This window comes from Pecten maximus, chromosome 2, assembly GCF_902652985.1.
Source record: "Pecten maximus chromosome 2, xPecMax1.1, whole genome shotgun sequence".
NCBI lineage: Eukaryota > Metazoa > Mollusca > Bivalvia > Pectinida > Pectinidae > Pecten > Pecten maximus.
In genome coordinates, this window is record NC_047016.1 from 40,106,137 (window position 1) to 40,123,735 (window position 17,599).

A 17,599-nucleotide genomic window follows, 5' to 3' on the forward strand; every position below is an offset into this window, starting at 1 on the left:
GTTCTTAGTAACATGAGGCAGAACTGTATGTACAGAGTATGTTCTTAGTAACATGTCAGAATTGTATGTACAGAGTATGTTCTTAGTAACACCTAGCAGAACTATATGTACAGAGTATGTTCTTAGTAACACGTGGCAGAATTGTATGTACAGAGTATGTTCTTAGTAACACGTGGCAGAATTGTATGTACAGAGTATGTTCTTAGTAACATGAGGCAGAACTGTATGTACAGAGTATGTTCTTAGTAACACGTGGCAGAATTGTATGTACAGAGTATGTTCTTAGTAACATGTCAGAATTGTATGTACAGAGTATGTTCTTAGTAACACATGTTCTTAGTAACACATGTTCATATAGTAACACATGTCAGAGTATGTTCTTAGTAACACGTGGCAGAATTGTATGTACAGAGTATGTTCTTAGTAACACCTGGCAGAACTATATGTACAGAGTATGTTCTTAGTAACACATGTTCTTAGTAACACATGTTCATATAGTAACACATGTTCATATAGTAATACATGTTCTCAGTAACACATGGCAGAGCTGTATGTACAGAATATGTCCTTACCACTTGCCCCTCAGAATTATATGGTTTCTTTCAATTGTAATTGAGTGACCAAATTGTTATAATTTACAATCTATTTCAGTTTATCAAACTGCTTTTTTGTGAATATTTTCAAAAAGTACTGTACAGTGGACTGTATAATTGTATGATTAACAGAATCTGAAATTTGTTTCCATTTCATATGAATTTTACGGAACTTGTCACGAATTTCTCATAATACCATGTCAAACACTCTGTAAATGGAAAACCTGTAACGAATCATTGTATAAATCTCTTATGAAATGGAAGCATTTGTATATATCCTGTTTATATTAATTAAGCAATGTACTTCTTTCAAGAGCTATATATGTGGTGCTTTAATAATACATGTTTAATTTAATAAGTTTTAATATTCAAACTTCCATACTTTAATAATATTGAACTCATTTTAATTGATTTGTGCAGCAGATTAAATTCACAAATCTTTTCACTGCAAAATCTTATATTTTCACTGCTCATCGCTTTAGTGAAAATATAAGTTTAATAATTTTCTATATTTCACTGGCAAAAATGCAATAAGTTTGCATGTTAATAATAATTGAAATATGAAATGTCTAATAACAAATTTATTGTATAAATATTATCATATTAGCAACCAGGTGGTTGATATTCATATCTGGAATTCAGGAAAAGCTAACGGTCAAGTTACAAATCTAGGAACGGACTGGGACCCCTTGACCATCTGGGTAATAACCTGTCTATGGTGGGAAAGCTATAGGATTTTGCGATTGGTCAAGAGATTGAGGACTGCAACATATTGCGGGAATATTTGTTTGAATGAGGAATTTCTCATAAGGTACATAAATTTTATAAAATATTTAACTCAAAATTATAAACATACTGATGATTTTCTTCTCAAACTTTTTTTCAAGTCAAAATGATTTCACAGAATTGAAAAAAAAACAAACAATATTCTCACTAAGAAATTAATATAATGTCATTTGTATCAATATCAGCCAGAGATGGAGCATTTTGATTCTGGCTCTGCTATTTTTATGTACATGTAAGTAAACTTCAATTAACGAAAATTGATATCAGCAGAAGTATGAAAGAATTACAATTAACTGTAACTATTGGTATGACATTGTTTCTGTAAAACAAAAATTACAACTACATGTACCAATCTGCCAAATGGATTTTTTATTCTGACAAAATTAGCTCATTGATTAATGATTGTCTATTTTAATATTTGAAACTCTTACTCTAAAATAACTGTTGGCAGCATAGTTGCGACAGATATATATACTAGTATATGGTTTGTGTTTTTATTATTATATGCATACATATAATATTTATGTTGCTGCAAATATTTACGGCAAATCTTTGTGTCAATGTTGCAGCAAGTGTTTGTCACAATGTTGCAACTATTCGCAAGAAAACTAATTTGCATAATGAATTCTGAGTATTTACTCTGCAGAAATTATTTGCAGCAACTTTGCCGCATTCATTTACAATTTGTAGCTGCAACATTGCTGCAACTATTTGCAATTAGGAGGCCTCTTATTGTGTAAGATGTAAGATGATTTACAGTTTTATCGCTTAACTGAAAACTAAGCTTTGCTTTCTATGCAATATTGTCAATAAATTATATAAATAACAGCAATATTTCAGTTTTTATTTTTTTACTGTTTTTATTTAAATTTCCACAGAAATCTTCATACAAAAAGCTTGGCTTTCAATAACATGGACAGAGAAAATGTTACTGGGAGTACAAGAATATCATCTGGTAGATTCATATATATTCTGTATCATACTGTACTTCATGAATGGACACCATGCAATCACAGGGATTGGACACATTCCTATGACCCGGATTGAAATATTTAACCCCAGCCCCAGGGTGAGACCTCAAGACCACTTACCAAGTATAAAATCTCTTTCAATAAATAAGAGATCTGGAAGTCAGCTCCAGGGGTTTTAATATTTCATTGTGATTGTCATGTGACCTGGGGGTTAGATATTTCACTCTTGGTCACATGAACCTGTCAAGCCCTTTTGCGTTCAATCATCTCGACCAATAAGACAATTTTTGAATGTATAAATCACAAAGCATACAGCAAATGTACAACTGATACTGACACACGTAAACACGGTACTCCAATAGAAAATATAACAAAAACAAAACAACCAAGCTAACAACAATTGTATTATGGGCGCGACATGTGTCGCCAGTCGTATGGAATTACATGTGATGTACATGCACATCATTAGTTGGAAAGGTTCTGATTATCAATAATTTTTGATGTTCCAAATGAGAAAAGTACATATAATAGCAGCCTTATGTAAAAACAAGTTGCTTAATACTCAACACTTTAACCCAGAAACTTTGCATATTAACCTGGTATAGTCGGAGACATATTCAGAAAATTTGTAAAAAAATCGGCAAAACTGACATTTTGATTTGTTTCAACACCACCAAAGCCACTAAACGGGCTTGGATAGCTCACATCGTCAACCACATTACCTCAGGTGAAGATCTGAGGTATGTGGTTCTAAGCTCCCAAAAATTTTGAGTTTCTCGTAAAGCTGAGAAACAGACTGGTCTGGCTGTGTGGTTGTGTCTGTGGGCAAGACACTTTACCCTAATATGTTGTTCAGTGAGGTAGTCACCAACTACTACATGTAGACCCCGCCTCCAAATGATCCTGGCAGCATGTCCACTGGGGGATAAACCCAAACAAACAGATATTGGCACAAATGAAACATAATGCTGACATAATGGTACTGACACAATTTAACACTTGCAACAGTCCGAAACTTACCCAAACACATTGCCAAATACCAATGTAAGGATGACAATAACTTAAGCCCCCACCCCCCTTTCTTCACCGTTACCCTGGTGAGACAGCACAGTGTCCAACTTCCTATTTATGTATATCACATCTAATCTGTCTTGAACATATATACATTCAGCATTTCAATAATACTTAAGCATATTTTGGCTAAATGCATGGATAAGCGAAATACACTTACCTAATATGCATTATCTTGGAAGCACAAAAAGTAAAAAACAATAATAATATATAGGCTCTAAGCTAATAAAGGTCAGCTCCTGCATTAGCCAATTAGAACTCTTTAATGTTTGCAGATATTGAGAAAAGATGCCGGACCAGGTACGCAGTATAGAACCTATCGACGACATCAGGAATCCATTCTGCTTTTGTCGCATCTTTATTTCAATGTAACTAATATTATACATGTACCATATTTCAGGTTGAAGAGCTTCTAATTCTAGCATATCTGGGTTTGAAAATGCACATTGTTAAATTTTCAGACACTTGATTTGTTGGTGCCCCCACCCCTCAGTCCGAGATGAAGGTTCAAGATCAAAATGTTCAAAACCATCAAAATGTCACCTCATGCATATAATTCCATCAAAGTTTGAACTACTTGCAACTGAAATAAACAATATTATCACACCAAAAAGGACAATTCTATCAACTATAGTAAATTTCACCCCATCCCAATTGGGGAACACAACATCTGGGGATTATGAAATTCACAACTTTGATAAAACATCGTTCATATACATGTACATGTATTAGGATGATTCTAGCAAACTTTGGTCTGAAGAGAAATGTTGAAATTTTAGCCAACTGGAAGGTTCTTGCAAAATGTTTTGACATTTGGCCTGGGGTATTTTGAGAAGATGTTGAAAATGCCAATCAGTTACGGTGTGGACGCAAGACAACAGAAAGGAAGACAATCACAATAGATCACTTGAAAATGTGTTACTATAAAGTAAAGTGACATCAAATATATAATAAACAATTTGTATAAAACACCGGTTTGCAGTCTGAAATGAGACCAAATTGGCCTGTATCATAAGTAGCTTTCACTTTACATCTTATGGATCTTCGTTGGATGATTTAAATTCATTTTATTTATTGGACTATAGAGTTAGCCATTTCATTTGCATTCCAATAATTAGCCCTTTGAACGATCTTCATGTGCAAAGGGGTTAAGTATTATTACCCTTTGAATAATTCAGGTATGATTCTGTATTGAAAATTTAGCTGAACTTTTCAAGTTAATTGATGACTAAAATATTCTTGAACTTAAAGAAAACAATTGATAATTTTAACTATGAAAAATAGCTAAAAAAATCATATTTCGGAATGTTTGACCCCTGACCTTGAATCTTGGTCAAGGTCATTCACATGCTTTCATCTTGGAATGCTACATACCAAATATCATGACCCTTGGCAATTAGGTTACAAAAACAAATGAAAGTTTTTAATGAATGTACCCATTATCCATTTGAACTAATTATAACTTGCATGCCCTCAATCCCAGCATAGATTTAGTAAAGGTAGAGTCATGTAAGTGGTAAACCAGTAACTAACTATACAGCTAAATGATACTAGGCCAGATATCACTACACTTCAGACCAGTAAATTTTCATTATCTAAGACGTCTTTTAAAGACAGTCCTTGAAGTAAATTTTCATCATCTAAGATGTCCTTTAAAGACAGTCCTTGAAGCTATGTGAAAAGACAAAAAGATAGACACCACATCTTGGCATAAGTTAATTTGCCCTTTAAGCCAAGTGAGCTTTGAGCATTAATATCAGATCATTAAGAAAAGTAAACATTGCACACTTTGAATAAATAAACAAAAAAAATACTCTTCATATGAAATGTAAATGATATCAAACAATGTAAATTACTAGCTTTTACACAGAGATGAAATATTCAATTCAAGGAGAACATGAGGACATGTAACATTAAATTTTCCCGCATAATATAACCCACAAGTAGAAAACCCTAAGATGCATCATTTTCCACTACACAATGTGAAGATATCTTTATATAATTGACAAATACCATAGTAATGTTCTTCAGGCAATTTGAGATATTTTCATATAATTGACAAATATCATAGTATTAAAAAAGTTCATCCGGCAGTTTGAGACGTATGGAGGTGAGAACATTTCGCATCAATAAAAATTTGGATACACCTGTCTCCAGTATGGAAAACCAAGGGGCAGTAACTCTACCCCACAAGTACGAAAGATAGAACTTCTAAAGGTACTACAATAAGGATCATGGTCAGATGACCTCTTGAGTTGAGCCAATAAACTTGGTCAGATGACCTCTTGAGTTGAGCCAATAAACTTATCACCTTTTAAATTAATGTCAGTGTGATTTTCTTTTGTAGAACTATAAATGTGCACGGAAAGACCCTGTGGTACATTGTATATGAGGGCGACAATATGGCTGCACTATATTCTTCCATCCCTAAAAATGCCCCAGAGTCTATAGTTTTACAAACTTTGCTGCTTGTGCAGATTTTACTTAATTTGTTATCCAAAAGGTTGACAGCGACAGCAACAGTGGAGAATTTATTTTAATTCCAACACCCTTCCATCTTTGTCACAACACTGAATGACTTTTTGAAATAGTGTACGTCTCTTATTAGTCAATATTTAATGACTATTCATCAGAATGGAGTTCACCTGAATATGACCCTGGTAGCGATACCTTCAGATGTTCAACTAATAAAGGTATACACTTGTATAATAACATTATCTAAAATTATGTATTAGTACATATCGTAGATATCGTTCTTTAAAAATTAAATTAATATCATTGCATGTACATTTCAAATTATCTTTCACAGCTCATTTCAACAAATACTGCATAAATATGAATAAGCACGAATGTGTACAATAATGTGATGTTCATATTAAAGAAATTAGGAATGGGTGACAATTGTGGAATGTGTAAAATGTACAGAATGATGATCAACTTAGCTACAATTAAGTATTGGAACACTACATCAATACTTACAAACATATTCCATATATCTTGAAAAACCCATTAATTATAAACAATGCCAATAAAAAAGAATGAATGAATGTTCAAATAAACAGAATTTCAAATGTATCGATACATAATTACAATTATAGCCTTGTTAGTGGTTTTGAAAAAATCTAAAGAATTCTCATTAAACTCTATAAACACATTTTTTCACATTACAATACAATTAACCATCTTTTAATTGCAATTGCTTAATACAATAAAGAATTGTGTAAAAAAAAATTGAAGGCTAACTTGATTCTTTTTTTTCAGTACACGATCTATATCCCCAAAAATTCTTTTGATTATTATTTCATTAAAGATGTTGACATATTTCTGCCATTGATTTGCCGACTTACCACGTAAAGATGTCGACATATTTCTGAGAAGATGTCAACATCATAACAAATGTCGACATAATTCAAAAAATATATCAACTTATTAGCTTAATTGCTGTCAGATAATAACACTGTGATAATTATCTAGAAAGTCGGAAACTCGGTTTTATATCACACAGTGGCATATATGTCTGCCATGGACTTCCTAGATAATTATCACGGCAATATTATGTCAGTAAGTAAACTATCAAATCAACATATATTCGGTTTGTGTCCGTTATGATGTTGACATCTTCTCGGAAATATGTCTATATCTTTACGTCGTAAGTTGGCAAATCGATGACAGAAATATGCCACCATACAAAACACTATAAACTGACCAGAATATCATGACCTGATGCATGGGAAAGAAAAACACCATTACATACACGTATCATCAATGTTGACTCAACATCATGTCAGACCAAAAAAAAATGACAAAGTCCATCATGGACGTGTTGTCTATGGAGTGTGCTTTACGTGAGCCAGGATTTGATACAACAGTCGAACACCTTCTGATCCCTATACCACATTACGTGTTCGATACCTGGTATAGTGTAAGTATGGATTGCTTTTCTTCTGTCCAACGTCTTCAACCCGAAAGAGTCCTGTAAGTAAAACTGAAACAGAAATGTAATCTAATGAATATTTTGATTTCTGTTAGTGTTGCGCTTTTTGAGACATGTATGTCCGTAGAATGAACATTGGCAGGTTATATATTATCCATTGGTATTCAAAATATCATAATCATGTGGTAAAGTAATTGTCTATATACATGTATCACTTTTTGAAACTACAAGGACATGTCTATTTAAAACTGAGACTTGCCATTATCCTATGAATTATATGCTTAGCTTATTATGCCGAAATAAAAACTTTCCTTTAAAAGTTTAAACTGTCATAACAAATTGATGAAGTTCCCACTTATTCTCATTAATTCCTTTGTTTTGATTGTTTGTTTGTTTGGTTTATCACCCTGTTAACAGTCATGGCCATTTTGAGGCGGGGTCTCCTTGTAGTAGTTGGTGACTACCTCACTGAACAAAAAACAGGAAGCCAGTCACATGCCATCTAGAGCAATTAGGGTGAAGTGTCTTGCTCAAGGATACAATCATTATAGCAAAGACCAACCCATTTCTCAGCTTTCTGATATATAATAATTTTATTGTTGTTCCTAAACAGAAAATGAAAGATTAAGAGAGTGCAGATGTCACACACAAATGAGCATCCTGTTTTCTGTGAGATAAAATGACAACTACTGCATGGGTAGAATATTGTAACATTTCATGGTATTGAAACAATTAAGAAGCCTTCTGTTGTTAAAAACATACCCTCTGTTTCCTCATCTCCAGGATATCTTCTGTTCCATTGAAGAATCCAAATTGACTAAAAAAAAGGTGTTACATGGTTAACATTAACAAGAGATTTTGTGAGCCAAAGAAAGAAATTATCTCCCCTTACTAATTTTTTTTTTTTGCCTTGCTTACTTAAGAAAAATGGCTTTTAAAGATTTAATTGTAAACTGATCCGTGGACCAAGGTCATACATTGTAACTTGATAGTCCTTCATCTCAGCATGCTTTTGAGGAAATAAATTACCCTGCACCTCTTGGTTACTTGTATATACATATCCTTGAAAGTGGGTCAAGGTCATTCATAGAACATTTGGTTTGTTTGTTTTTGTTTAACGTCCTATTAACAGCCAGGGTCATGTAAGGACGTGCCAGGTTTTGGAGGTGGAGGAAAGCCGGAGTACCCGGAGAAAAACCACCGGCCTTCGGTCAGTACCTGGCAACTGTCTCACGTAGGTTTCGAACTCGCAACCCAGTGGTGGAGGGCTAGTGTTAAAGTGTCTGTACACCTTAACCACTCGGCCACCACGGCCCCATTTTTTCATAGAACAAACTTGATAACTCATTAAAGAAGCATGGTTACTCACAAAATAACTGTTACAAAACTCTTGGATATTTTCAGTGTTTACAAAAAAATGAATGTACCTTGACTGCCATGGAGTAATCACTTGATCGTGAGGTCCACCGATTAACACAAGATTCTTCAGACGCAGAAAATTTTCTTTGTAATCTAAAATGAAAGATTTAAAAAGATGAAAAACTGTCTTACCAGAAAAAATATCTGAACATGAAGATGTTAAATGTTTCAGGCCGTAAGTAAATAACAGGTCATTTCCAGTTCTCTATTTTCAAACACAAAGTCCTAAAAAAATACATTTTGTTCAAGTATGTCAACAGTCATCATATCATATCAAGGACTATTATTGAAAACTTTTAGATTATTTATTTTTACAAGTGTTATAAAACAACTAATGAATCTTATAAGAATTACTAGTAATACAAGAGGCCTATAGGCCTAAACGCTCACCTGCTGTGATTATAGCCCCATATCATTTTTTAACATCCCCCTACGAACCAAATAGAGGCTGATAGCTGCATGGCTGGTGGGCAGTATATTACCAAGGGTCTATCTCAAAGAATGTAAGGTTAAAATTTCTGGAGAATGTGATTCTGGAGATGGCAAAAAAATGGTGGATATCTTGCCCAAATATAATAACTGAAAAAGTAGGTCACAGTGACCATTTTTTTTCAATATTTGCTATCAACATTCCTTTCTAATCTTAGATGTCCATTTCTATTGCCCTAATGTAATAATTGAAAAAGTAGGTCACAGTGACCTAATTTTGCAATATTTGTTATCGGCATGCCTTTCTCATCCTAGATGTCCATTTCTATTGCCCTAGCATAATTACTGAAAAAGTAGGTCACAGTGACCTAATTTTGCAATATTTGCTACCGGCATGCCTTTCTCATCCTAGATGTCCATTTTTATTGTCCTAATGTAATTATTGAAAGGTAGGTCAGTGACCTAATTTTGCAATATTTGTTAACGGCATGCCTTTCTCATCCTAGATGTCCATTTCTATTGCCCTAATGTAATAATTGAAAAAGGTCACAGTGACCTAATTTTGCAATATTTGTTATCGGCATGCCTTTCTCATCCTAGATGTCCATTTCTATTGCCCTAGCATAATTACTGAAAAAGTAGGTCACAGTGACCTAATTTTGCAATATTTGTTATCGGCATGCCTTTCTCATCCTAGATGTCCATTTCTATTGCCCTAGCATAATTACTGAAAAAGTAGGTCACAGTGACCTAATTTTGCAATATTAGTTATGGGCATGCCTTTCTCATCCTAGATGTCCATTTCTATTGCCCTGATGTAATAATTGAAAAAGTAGGTCACAGTGACCTAACTTTGCAATATTTGCTATCAGCAAGCAATTATCATCCTAGATGTCAGTTGATGTTGTCCTATCATTATTCCTACTTAGAGCAATGTAAAGACATAAATAGTATCAATGTGACATGTTTTCCACTTGCACGGTATCACTACATAATATATATATATGTATATGACTAATGAATTAGAAAACTTTAGACTCTCTCATTTAAATTATCAGAAGTTTTCTGATCTTTACCATATTTACACACTAAAGCTAGACACTGGGTAACTGGGCAGCTCTGGAGATATGGCTCCATTCCACAGGGGCTTCCCAGACCTCTGCTGCCCTTTATCTAATTAATTTTATTGTTTTCCTGTGTGACCCTAAACCAGCAATATTATGGGTCATGCAGAGATTAAGCCAACAGGTTTTCTCATCAAAACTAATTGGTATCAGAGAGGAGAAAATCCAGAAGCCTAGTTATCTTAAACAAAGAAATGTTCTACAGAACCCCCCATTTGGGACCCCTAGCAGCAATGTTCACACTGAAGAGATATACAGTTGGTGCTGTTAGCAGCCAAGCTAGTCAGCTGCCAGTTCCCCCATTTTGGACCCCTAGCGGCAATGTTCAAACTGAAGATATATACAGTGTATACAGACAGGTACAAACCATACAATTAAATTACAAAAAATGTAATTAAAAATCAACCACTCATTATACATACTCCAAATTAAACTCGTCTCTTTATCATCACAATCTGAACCTTGTTATTGAAAATCAACTCTAAATGATGTTCCAGTCATTAGATATCTTGTTCACAAACAAAAAATAAAGTACTTTTCCATAGCTCATCAGATGATAATTGCTGTGGTGGCCATCTTGTAAATTCTATGAGTTTTTGAAACAACACCTCTTATTCAGAAATGTCACTAGAACATTCCTAGAAAGTCTTCTTACTACGAAGCAAATAATATTAGAGTTATAAGGAAAAACATAATTTCAAAGATGGCGATCATGGCAGCCATCTTGAATTTTATTTTCACTTAATGAATACAAATATCTAGTCAGGACCTTCTAACTAATCATTCAATGCGAATTTCAACACTCTCGGTTAAAAAAAGTTAACGGACGACGGACGACGCACGACAGACGCCGGATGATACCCCATAGCAAAAGCTCACATGAGCCTTCGACTCAGGTGAGCTAATAAAATGTTGGTATCAAAAGCAGGGTGCATTAAGTCTGAATGTGGATGGAAATCTCAGTGCCCAAGAAAACCCATCTCAGGCCCAAGTTTCAACATTCCTAAACATCAGGACATTTTATGCTTTAGCTTCACAAAAATCTCCAAAATTTCGCTAGGTGGCATTTATTCCAAAAAGGCTATGAAAAACATGGTTACATGATTTTTTTTTTTTTTTTTTTTATTTATTTATTTATTTGTTTATTTATTCATTTATTTGTTGTTTGTTTGTTTGTTACCTTTATTGTGTGCCGAGTTTGTATCATTGTCCAAAAGAGCCAGATAGACAGACTGATTTCTGTACAGTTCCTCGTGGTGTGGATCTACAAATCAACAAGTCTTGTCAAAATAATCAAATATATAACTAAGTGTTTCAAAATACTAACGCACAATATACATGTATTTAATTATTGCCAATCTTTAATACTGAAATCACAAGTTTTTAATATACGTTTTTAATAATTGAAAACAAAGATATAGATCTGATATAACAAGAGTTCTCACCATGCCAATAGTTACCAACAGACCACTGTTGTCCAGAACTTGTGTAGAAATACCTATAATTTCAATAAAAAAAAGATTTCACAATTCTTTATACAAAAAAAAATTGTTATTCACACCTAAAGGAAGTCAATAAACAATAAGAATCAATTTGAAGTTCAAGAATTTTTTCCCTCATTTATTCAATTAATTAATATGCATTTTCAAAAGGTGTCATATTATATGGATTCGAAGCAACTTATATTCTTAACTATGACACAGTATTTGCACATTATTTTCTTTAAATATGTTCAACAGATTTACTTTATATCATCTAATATAGTCTGTATTATAATATCAATGTGTTTTGTTAAAAACCTTATGAATCAATACAAAAAAATGAAGGTATGTCACTTTTATACAATATAATAGATATTCAATAATTTTGTTATTTTTAAACTGAAACTGTTATTATCATTTTAAAATACATTTGTATCTTAAGTCTTAAAACTTAAATTTGTATTAGAGAATGTATACTTTGTATCTGCAAGATAATGTCAAATTTGACAGTTATTCTTTTAGTACATTTTGTTGGATTATATGATCTAAAATAAACATTTTTCCATAAATGCCGGAAAATAACATCATAATTCACCTGTAAATTTCTTCTTTAATAAAGTGTGGAAATAAATATCTCAGATAGGCGGTGTCTGAAAAAAGAGATACATCCGTTATATTAGCTTCCAAAAATTACATTGAATCCACAGTACATTGTACATAGCTACTGAAGAACTTTCTTCCGTAAGTTCCTACTAGATGAAGCATATCATTCATGGTATGTTTTATTCATTCTATGAATAAACTCTTCTAGATCTGATCATTTCAAATCATATTTGCTTTTGTCAGTGCATACAAATGTTTTGTGATATAGGGGATTAAGAAGAGTCATGAAATATATAAAAATACCCCTTGACCAATATGAAATTCATGTATGAGATGACATAACTTGATAATGAGGATGTTGTGATTTGGTTTATTTTGTGAAACATCCTATTAACAGCCAGGGGAATTTGAGGATGTGCCAGGTTTTGGAGGTGGAGGAAAGCCAGAGTACCCAAGAAAAACCACTATACCAGGCAACTGCCCCACATGGGTTTCAAACTAGCAACCCTAGTGATAAAGTGCCCTGACACCTTGACCACTCGGCCACTACGGCCCCAGTGCAAATGTACATGTATATTGTGAACCATCTGAAATTTGATTACAAAGACTACATGTTTCTACATCATCTGCCCATCGCCAATTGTTGAACTTTTCCTGCTACAGTACATTATTCATATTAATAACTGCGAATGAAATATATATGGAAGGTTGGGACTGGTATAGGATCAATTTACAATTTCAGTTGTTGCTCATATCTAACCCCTGCCCCAACCCACCCCCTAAAGCTCATTGATGTTGATACTTCTGTTGCTGTTCATAGACTACTGGACTATCAGTCTGCCATGGTAATTATTTATATTACTGTCAACCCCTAATGATTTTAAGTTAAAAGGTCATTTGATAACATCTTAAATACACAGTAGAAAATTATCCGTAAATGTGTGTGAGTTTCACTTATCAAAATTGTGAATACGACAGAGCCTTAGGTCAGTGAAAATTGTCAGATATACTAACCTCCATATTGACCCGCCTGTGGTGAACTCAGGGATATAAATGTATCAACATTGTGTCTAGTTACAGACAGCAGACCCCGACAAAGAAGTCCACCTGAAATATATAAGTTCATTTTTAATAATTTTAATAATTTTAGTGTAAATATGTTTAAGCCTTTTGAAAACAAACCAATATCTTTAATATATTTTTTTTTACCTTTAATTCAATTTACATTTTCATGAAAATCGCTTAAATGTAAAAACCATAACCAGGGAGAGCTTGCACACATCTATTGAATTTATGCAGGTACTTTTTGGTTGAAAAAATGGTATGCATCTTTTTTTTTCTTTCTAATATCTTACTGGAGTTAGTCAATGCTCTCAAATTTAGGCCCTACTGATTTTGTGAATAAGTCTGAAAAAATAGATTTACTGTAACTATATAAAATCAAAATTTGACCTGCATATTATCATTATTCACGCATATCAATATGAAGTTAGTGTTTTTATTAGAAAAAGTAACACTCCTGTTACAGTATCCTAAAGAGTGTAAGAGCAGAAACAAAATTATGATGGAAAGACAGCAGATGGTAACATTATTGTTATATATATACATGTACAGTCAAACCTGTCATATGTGACCTTCCAAGGGAGTCAATAAAAAGGGTCACATATGACAGGTGGTCTCTTAACCCAGGTTCAAGGAAAATGACCCGAAAAGGAAAGTTCATAATTATTCTGCCACATATGTAAAATTTATCAGCTACAAGTATCAGTACAAATATGAAAAGGAATTTCCTCAGTCATCAATTAAGATTGTGAATATAATAAAATCTGTAAGAGACCTGTCGAGGAAAATCAGTAAAAGCGGACAAGTTTGTCTGGTTTTTTTCTTAATTATGACTTCTGCTTCCATTTTAAAACTCAGAAAGTCGCTGAAAAAAGTCGCTTTTCAGCATGTGAGACACTGAAATGATGGTCATTAGTCGCGACTGACAGGTAGTCGCTTAATTCAGGTCACTAGTATAGTAAATAACGTTGGGAGGAAAAAATATGGTCGCATATGAGAGGGAGTCGTTTAATTCAGGTGGTCGCTAAGGCAGGTTTGACTGTATATACATGCTGATGACAATGAATTGGGGTCAGGTCTAAAAACCTAAAGACAATAAACTATTAGACTTGAAATATAACATCTTTTGATATGACATGTAGAAATATACATGTACATCTTCCTACTTCAATAATCCAGATCTAGACCTAGCAATTCTTTAAACAGCGGACATATAGCATTGAGGTATTTTAAAATGCTATCCTAAGTGAATAACAAACCCTGTGAAAAGCATATGAGATGAACTCCGTCTGGATGATCCTTCATGATGTCCACGACTATGCCTTGGATTTTATATATTTGGGTCCATAATGGCTGCAAGCTCTGGTATCCGCTGAATGCATCAATAGTTGTCACATTGGTCCCTGGGTGAGCCTATTGTATAAAAGACAAAATAAAACACGTAGCACATTCAATATTACAGTATGTTGTTTTTTTCTGTTGTGTAGATACAGTTGAGTGTAGAATAAAGGTTACACCCAAGTGCACTCGGAGTGCACTCCAGGTAAACTTGGAGTGCACTCCGAGTGGACCCTGAGTCTACCTGGAATCATATATGACACCATGTCTGTCCCGGGTCTATAATCAGACTATATCATATATACATGTATTAATACTTTGATCCTTTAATATAATTTATATATAATAAATAAAATTTTACAAATTTCTTTTGTTCTGTTAATATTACTATTAACATGGTTTTAGTCTACTAGGAATATTTGTTTTATTGTTAATACATGGTAATAATGCCTACTTGTCAAATTTATATTTATTAAGATCCATAAAAGACAGTTATACAATTTATGCTATAATCATATTTCTAGGAAAGTTTATTGCTTAATATTTCATTAAAATGTAATTAAATTGTATTTCATTTTATCAAGCAATTGCCACACTACTCCAACAATGTTAGAGGTTTTACACGGCGAGATACTTTTGACAGGCGCCGTGTACTGAGAACTGTAACGTGTATGTTGTATGAACTGAATTCTTGGATTAAGCCAGGTATTTGTAAAGTCCTAAATTAGTCCCACAGTCCAGTACATTATTCTTTCGACCTTATATTTCCAATGAAAATGTACATTTTTTTTGTAGCTACATTGTACATGGCCAAAAATGCATGCACTGAACGAATGTAGATTCATACCGCTATGTAAATGCTAACAATTTTGGAACCAGTAAATCAGAACTATCAAAAGATACTAATATTGTTATAATTTAACATGTCAGCTGCATGCAGCCATTGCACAACAGCCTATACACCAATTGTATTACACTGAACTTGTAGGTCAGATTGCGAAACGAAAGTACAATTATGTAGGCTCCTACTTGCCTTTTCAATAAAAGCGGCGAGTGGTTTGACTTCATCAGGTGAAGCAAGAATTCCGTGCATGTAAATGACGGGTTTGTAACATAGACATAATCTAATGACTTCAAACAACGTCATAAACAGTAGACTTGTCATGTTGAGCCGTTCTTCCTCTGTTGGCAACTGAAGCAATCAATGTCAGACAGATGCTCTGATCAGCGTTAGCCGGACACTTGAAAATGCATATATTTTTCGCGGGAAATTATGGATTTTTCGCTCCATCGTTATTTAAAGTCTCATGTGGGTTGATGGAGCAGGATTGTTTGTCAGTTTATTTGACATATATATGGACTAGTCTAGCTCAATACAAACCACAACAGACGTTTCCTTCCTAGCTGCTTTTTTTTTAAACTTTGTAGGATAACTATAAGTCTTCAATTGCTATCAAGCGGAGATCGACCCGTACGTTTACAAATATTACTAATTTACTAGTCTAGATCATTTTGTTTGGGGGGGGGGGGGGGGGGGGGGGGAGATAGGTTCTATCTGCGTGTAATTTGTTCTTTACGTCATCTGACTAGTCTTTTTAAAGGTCCTTGTGCTATTATATTATGCATACTCAGTTGCAAGTGCAATAGCACTGTTGGCTATGGTGTATGGGGCGCCGTTTTACTATTTATTCCCATTTGGTGATATCACCTATTCAAATAGGTGATATCACCTATTCAAATGAGTGATATCACCTATTCGTTTCATTAAGTGATATCACCTATTCGAATAGGTGATATCACTTAAGAACTTTTCTAAGTGATATCACCTATTCGAATGAGTGATATCACCTATTCGTTTCATTAAGTGATATCACCCATTCGAATAGGTGATATCACTCATTCGAATAGGTGATATCACTTATTGAAACGAATAGGTGATATCACCAATTCGAATAGGTGATATCACTCATTCGAATAGGTGATATCACTCATTCGAATAGGTGATATCACTTAATGAAACGAATAGGTGATATCACCAATTCATTTTTCAAATAAGTGATATCACCTATTCGAATAGGTGATATCACTTAATGAAACGAATAGGTGATATCACCAATTCATTTTTCAAATAAGTGATATCACCTATTCGAATAGGTGATATCACCCATTCGAATAGGTGATATCACTTAATGAAACGAATAGGTGATATCACTTATTCGAATAGGTGATATCACTCATTCGAATAGGTGATATCACCAATTGGAATAGGTGATATCACTTAAAAATATTCTTAAGTGATATCACATATTTGAATAGGTGATATCACCCATTCGAATAGGTGATATCACTTATAAAATTCTTAAGTGATATCATCTATTCGAATGAGTGATATCACCTATACGAATAGGTGATATCACTTATGAAATTTTATAAGTGATATCACCTATTCGAATTGGTGATATCACCTATTCGAATGAGTGATATCACCTATTCAATCAGTGATATCACCTATTCGAATAGGTGATATCACCAATTCATTTTTCAAATAAGTGATATCGACTATTCGTTTCATTAAGTGATATCACCTATTCGAATGAGTGATATCACCTATTCGTTTCAATAAGTGATATCACCTATTCGAATGAGTGATATCACCTATTCGAATGGGTGATATCACTTAATGAAACGAATAGGTGATATCACTTATTCGAATAGGTGATATCACTCATTCGAATAGGTGATATCACTTTAAAAAGTTCTTAAGTGATATCACCTATTTGAATAGGTG

General features: G+C 33.6%; 1 protein-coding gene across 1 annotated transcript; it reads right to left on the minus strand.

The window, feature by feature from the left end:
- Nucleotides 1-2,025: 2,025 nt before the first annotated feature.
- On the minus strand, nt 2,026-16,008 carry LOC117322059 (lysosomal thioesterase PPT2-A-like). Its single transcript, XM_033876789.1, has 9 exons — nt 15,845-16,008; nt 14,733-14,886; nt 13,426-13,518; nt 12,404-12,458; nt 11,773-11,825; nt 11,508-11,591; nt 8,783-8,867; nt 8,118-8,172; nt 2,026-7,406 (listed from the first exon to the last, which is right to left on the minus strand). The coding sequence occupies exons 1-9, from the start codon at nt 15,974-15,976 to the stop codon at nt 7,263-7,265; spliced, it is 855 nt and encodes a 284-aa protein (XP_033732680.1). The 5' UTR covers nt 15,977-16,008; the 3' UTR covers nt 2,026-7,262.
- Between the last annotated feature and the right edge of the window lie 1,591 nt (nt 16,009-17,599).

Bases quoted from the DNA above. Each gene is read 5' to 3' on its own strand.
- LOC117322059 (XM_033876789.1), bottom strand. From the start codon at position 15,976: ATGACAAGTCTACTGTTTATGACGTTGTTTGAAGTCATTAGATTATGT. The intron at 13,519-14,732 runs GTTTGTTATTCA...TATATATTTCAG, and splicing joins TCTCATATGCTTTTCACAGG to GTGGACTTCTTTGTCGGGGT. The intron at 7,407-8,117 runs GTATGTTTTTAA...TTTCTGTTTCAG, and splicing joins TGGAGATGAGGAAACAGAGG to TTTTACTTACAGGACTCTTT.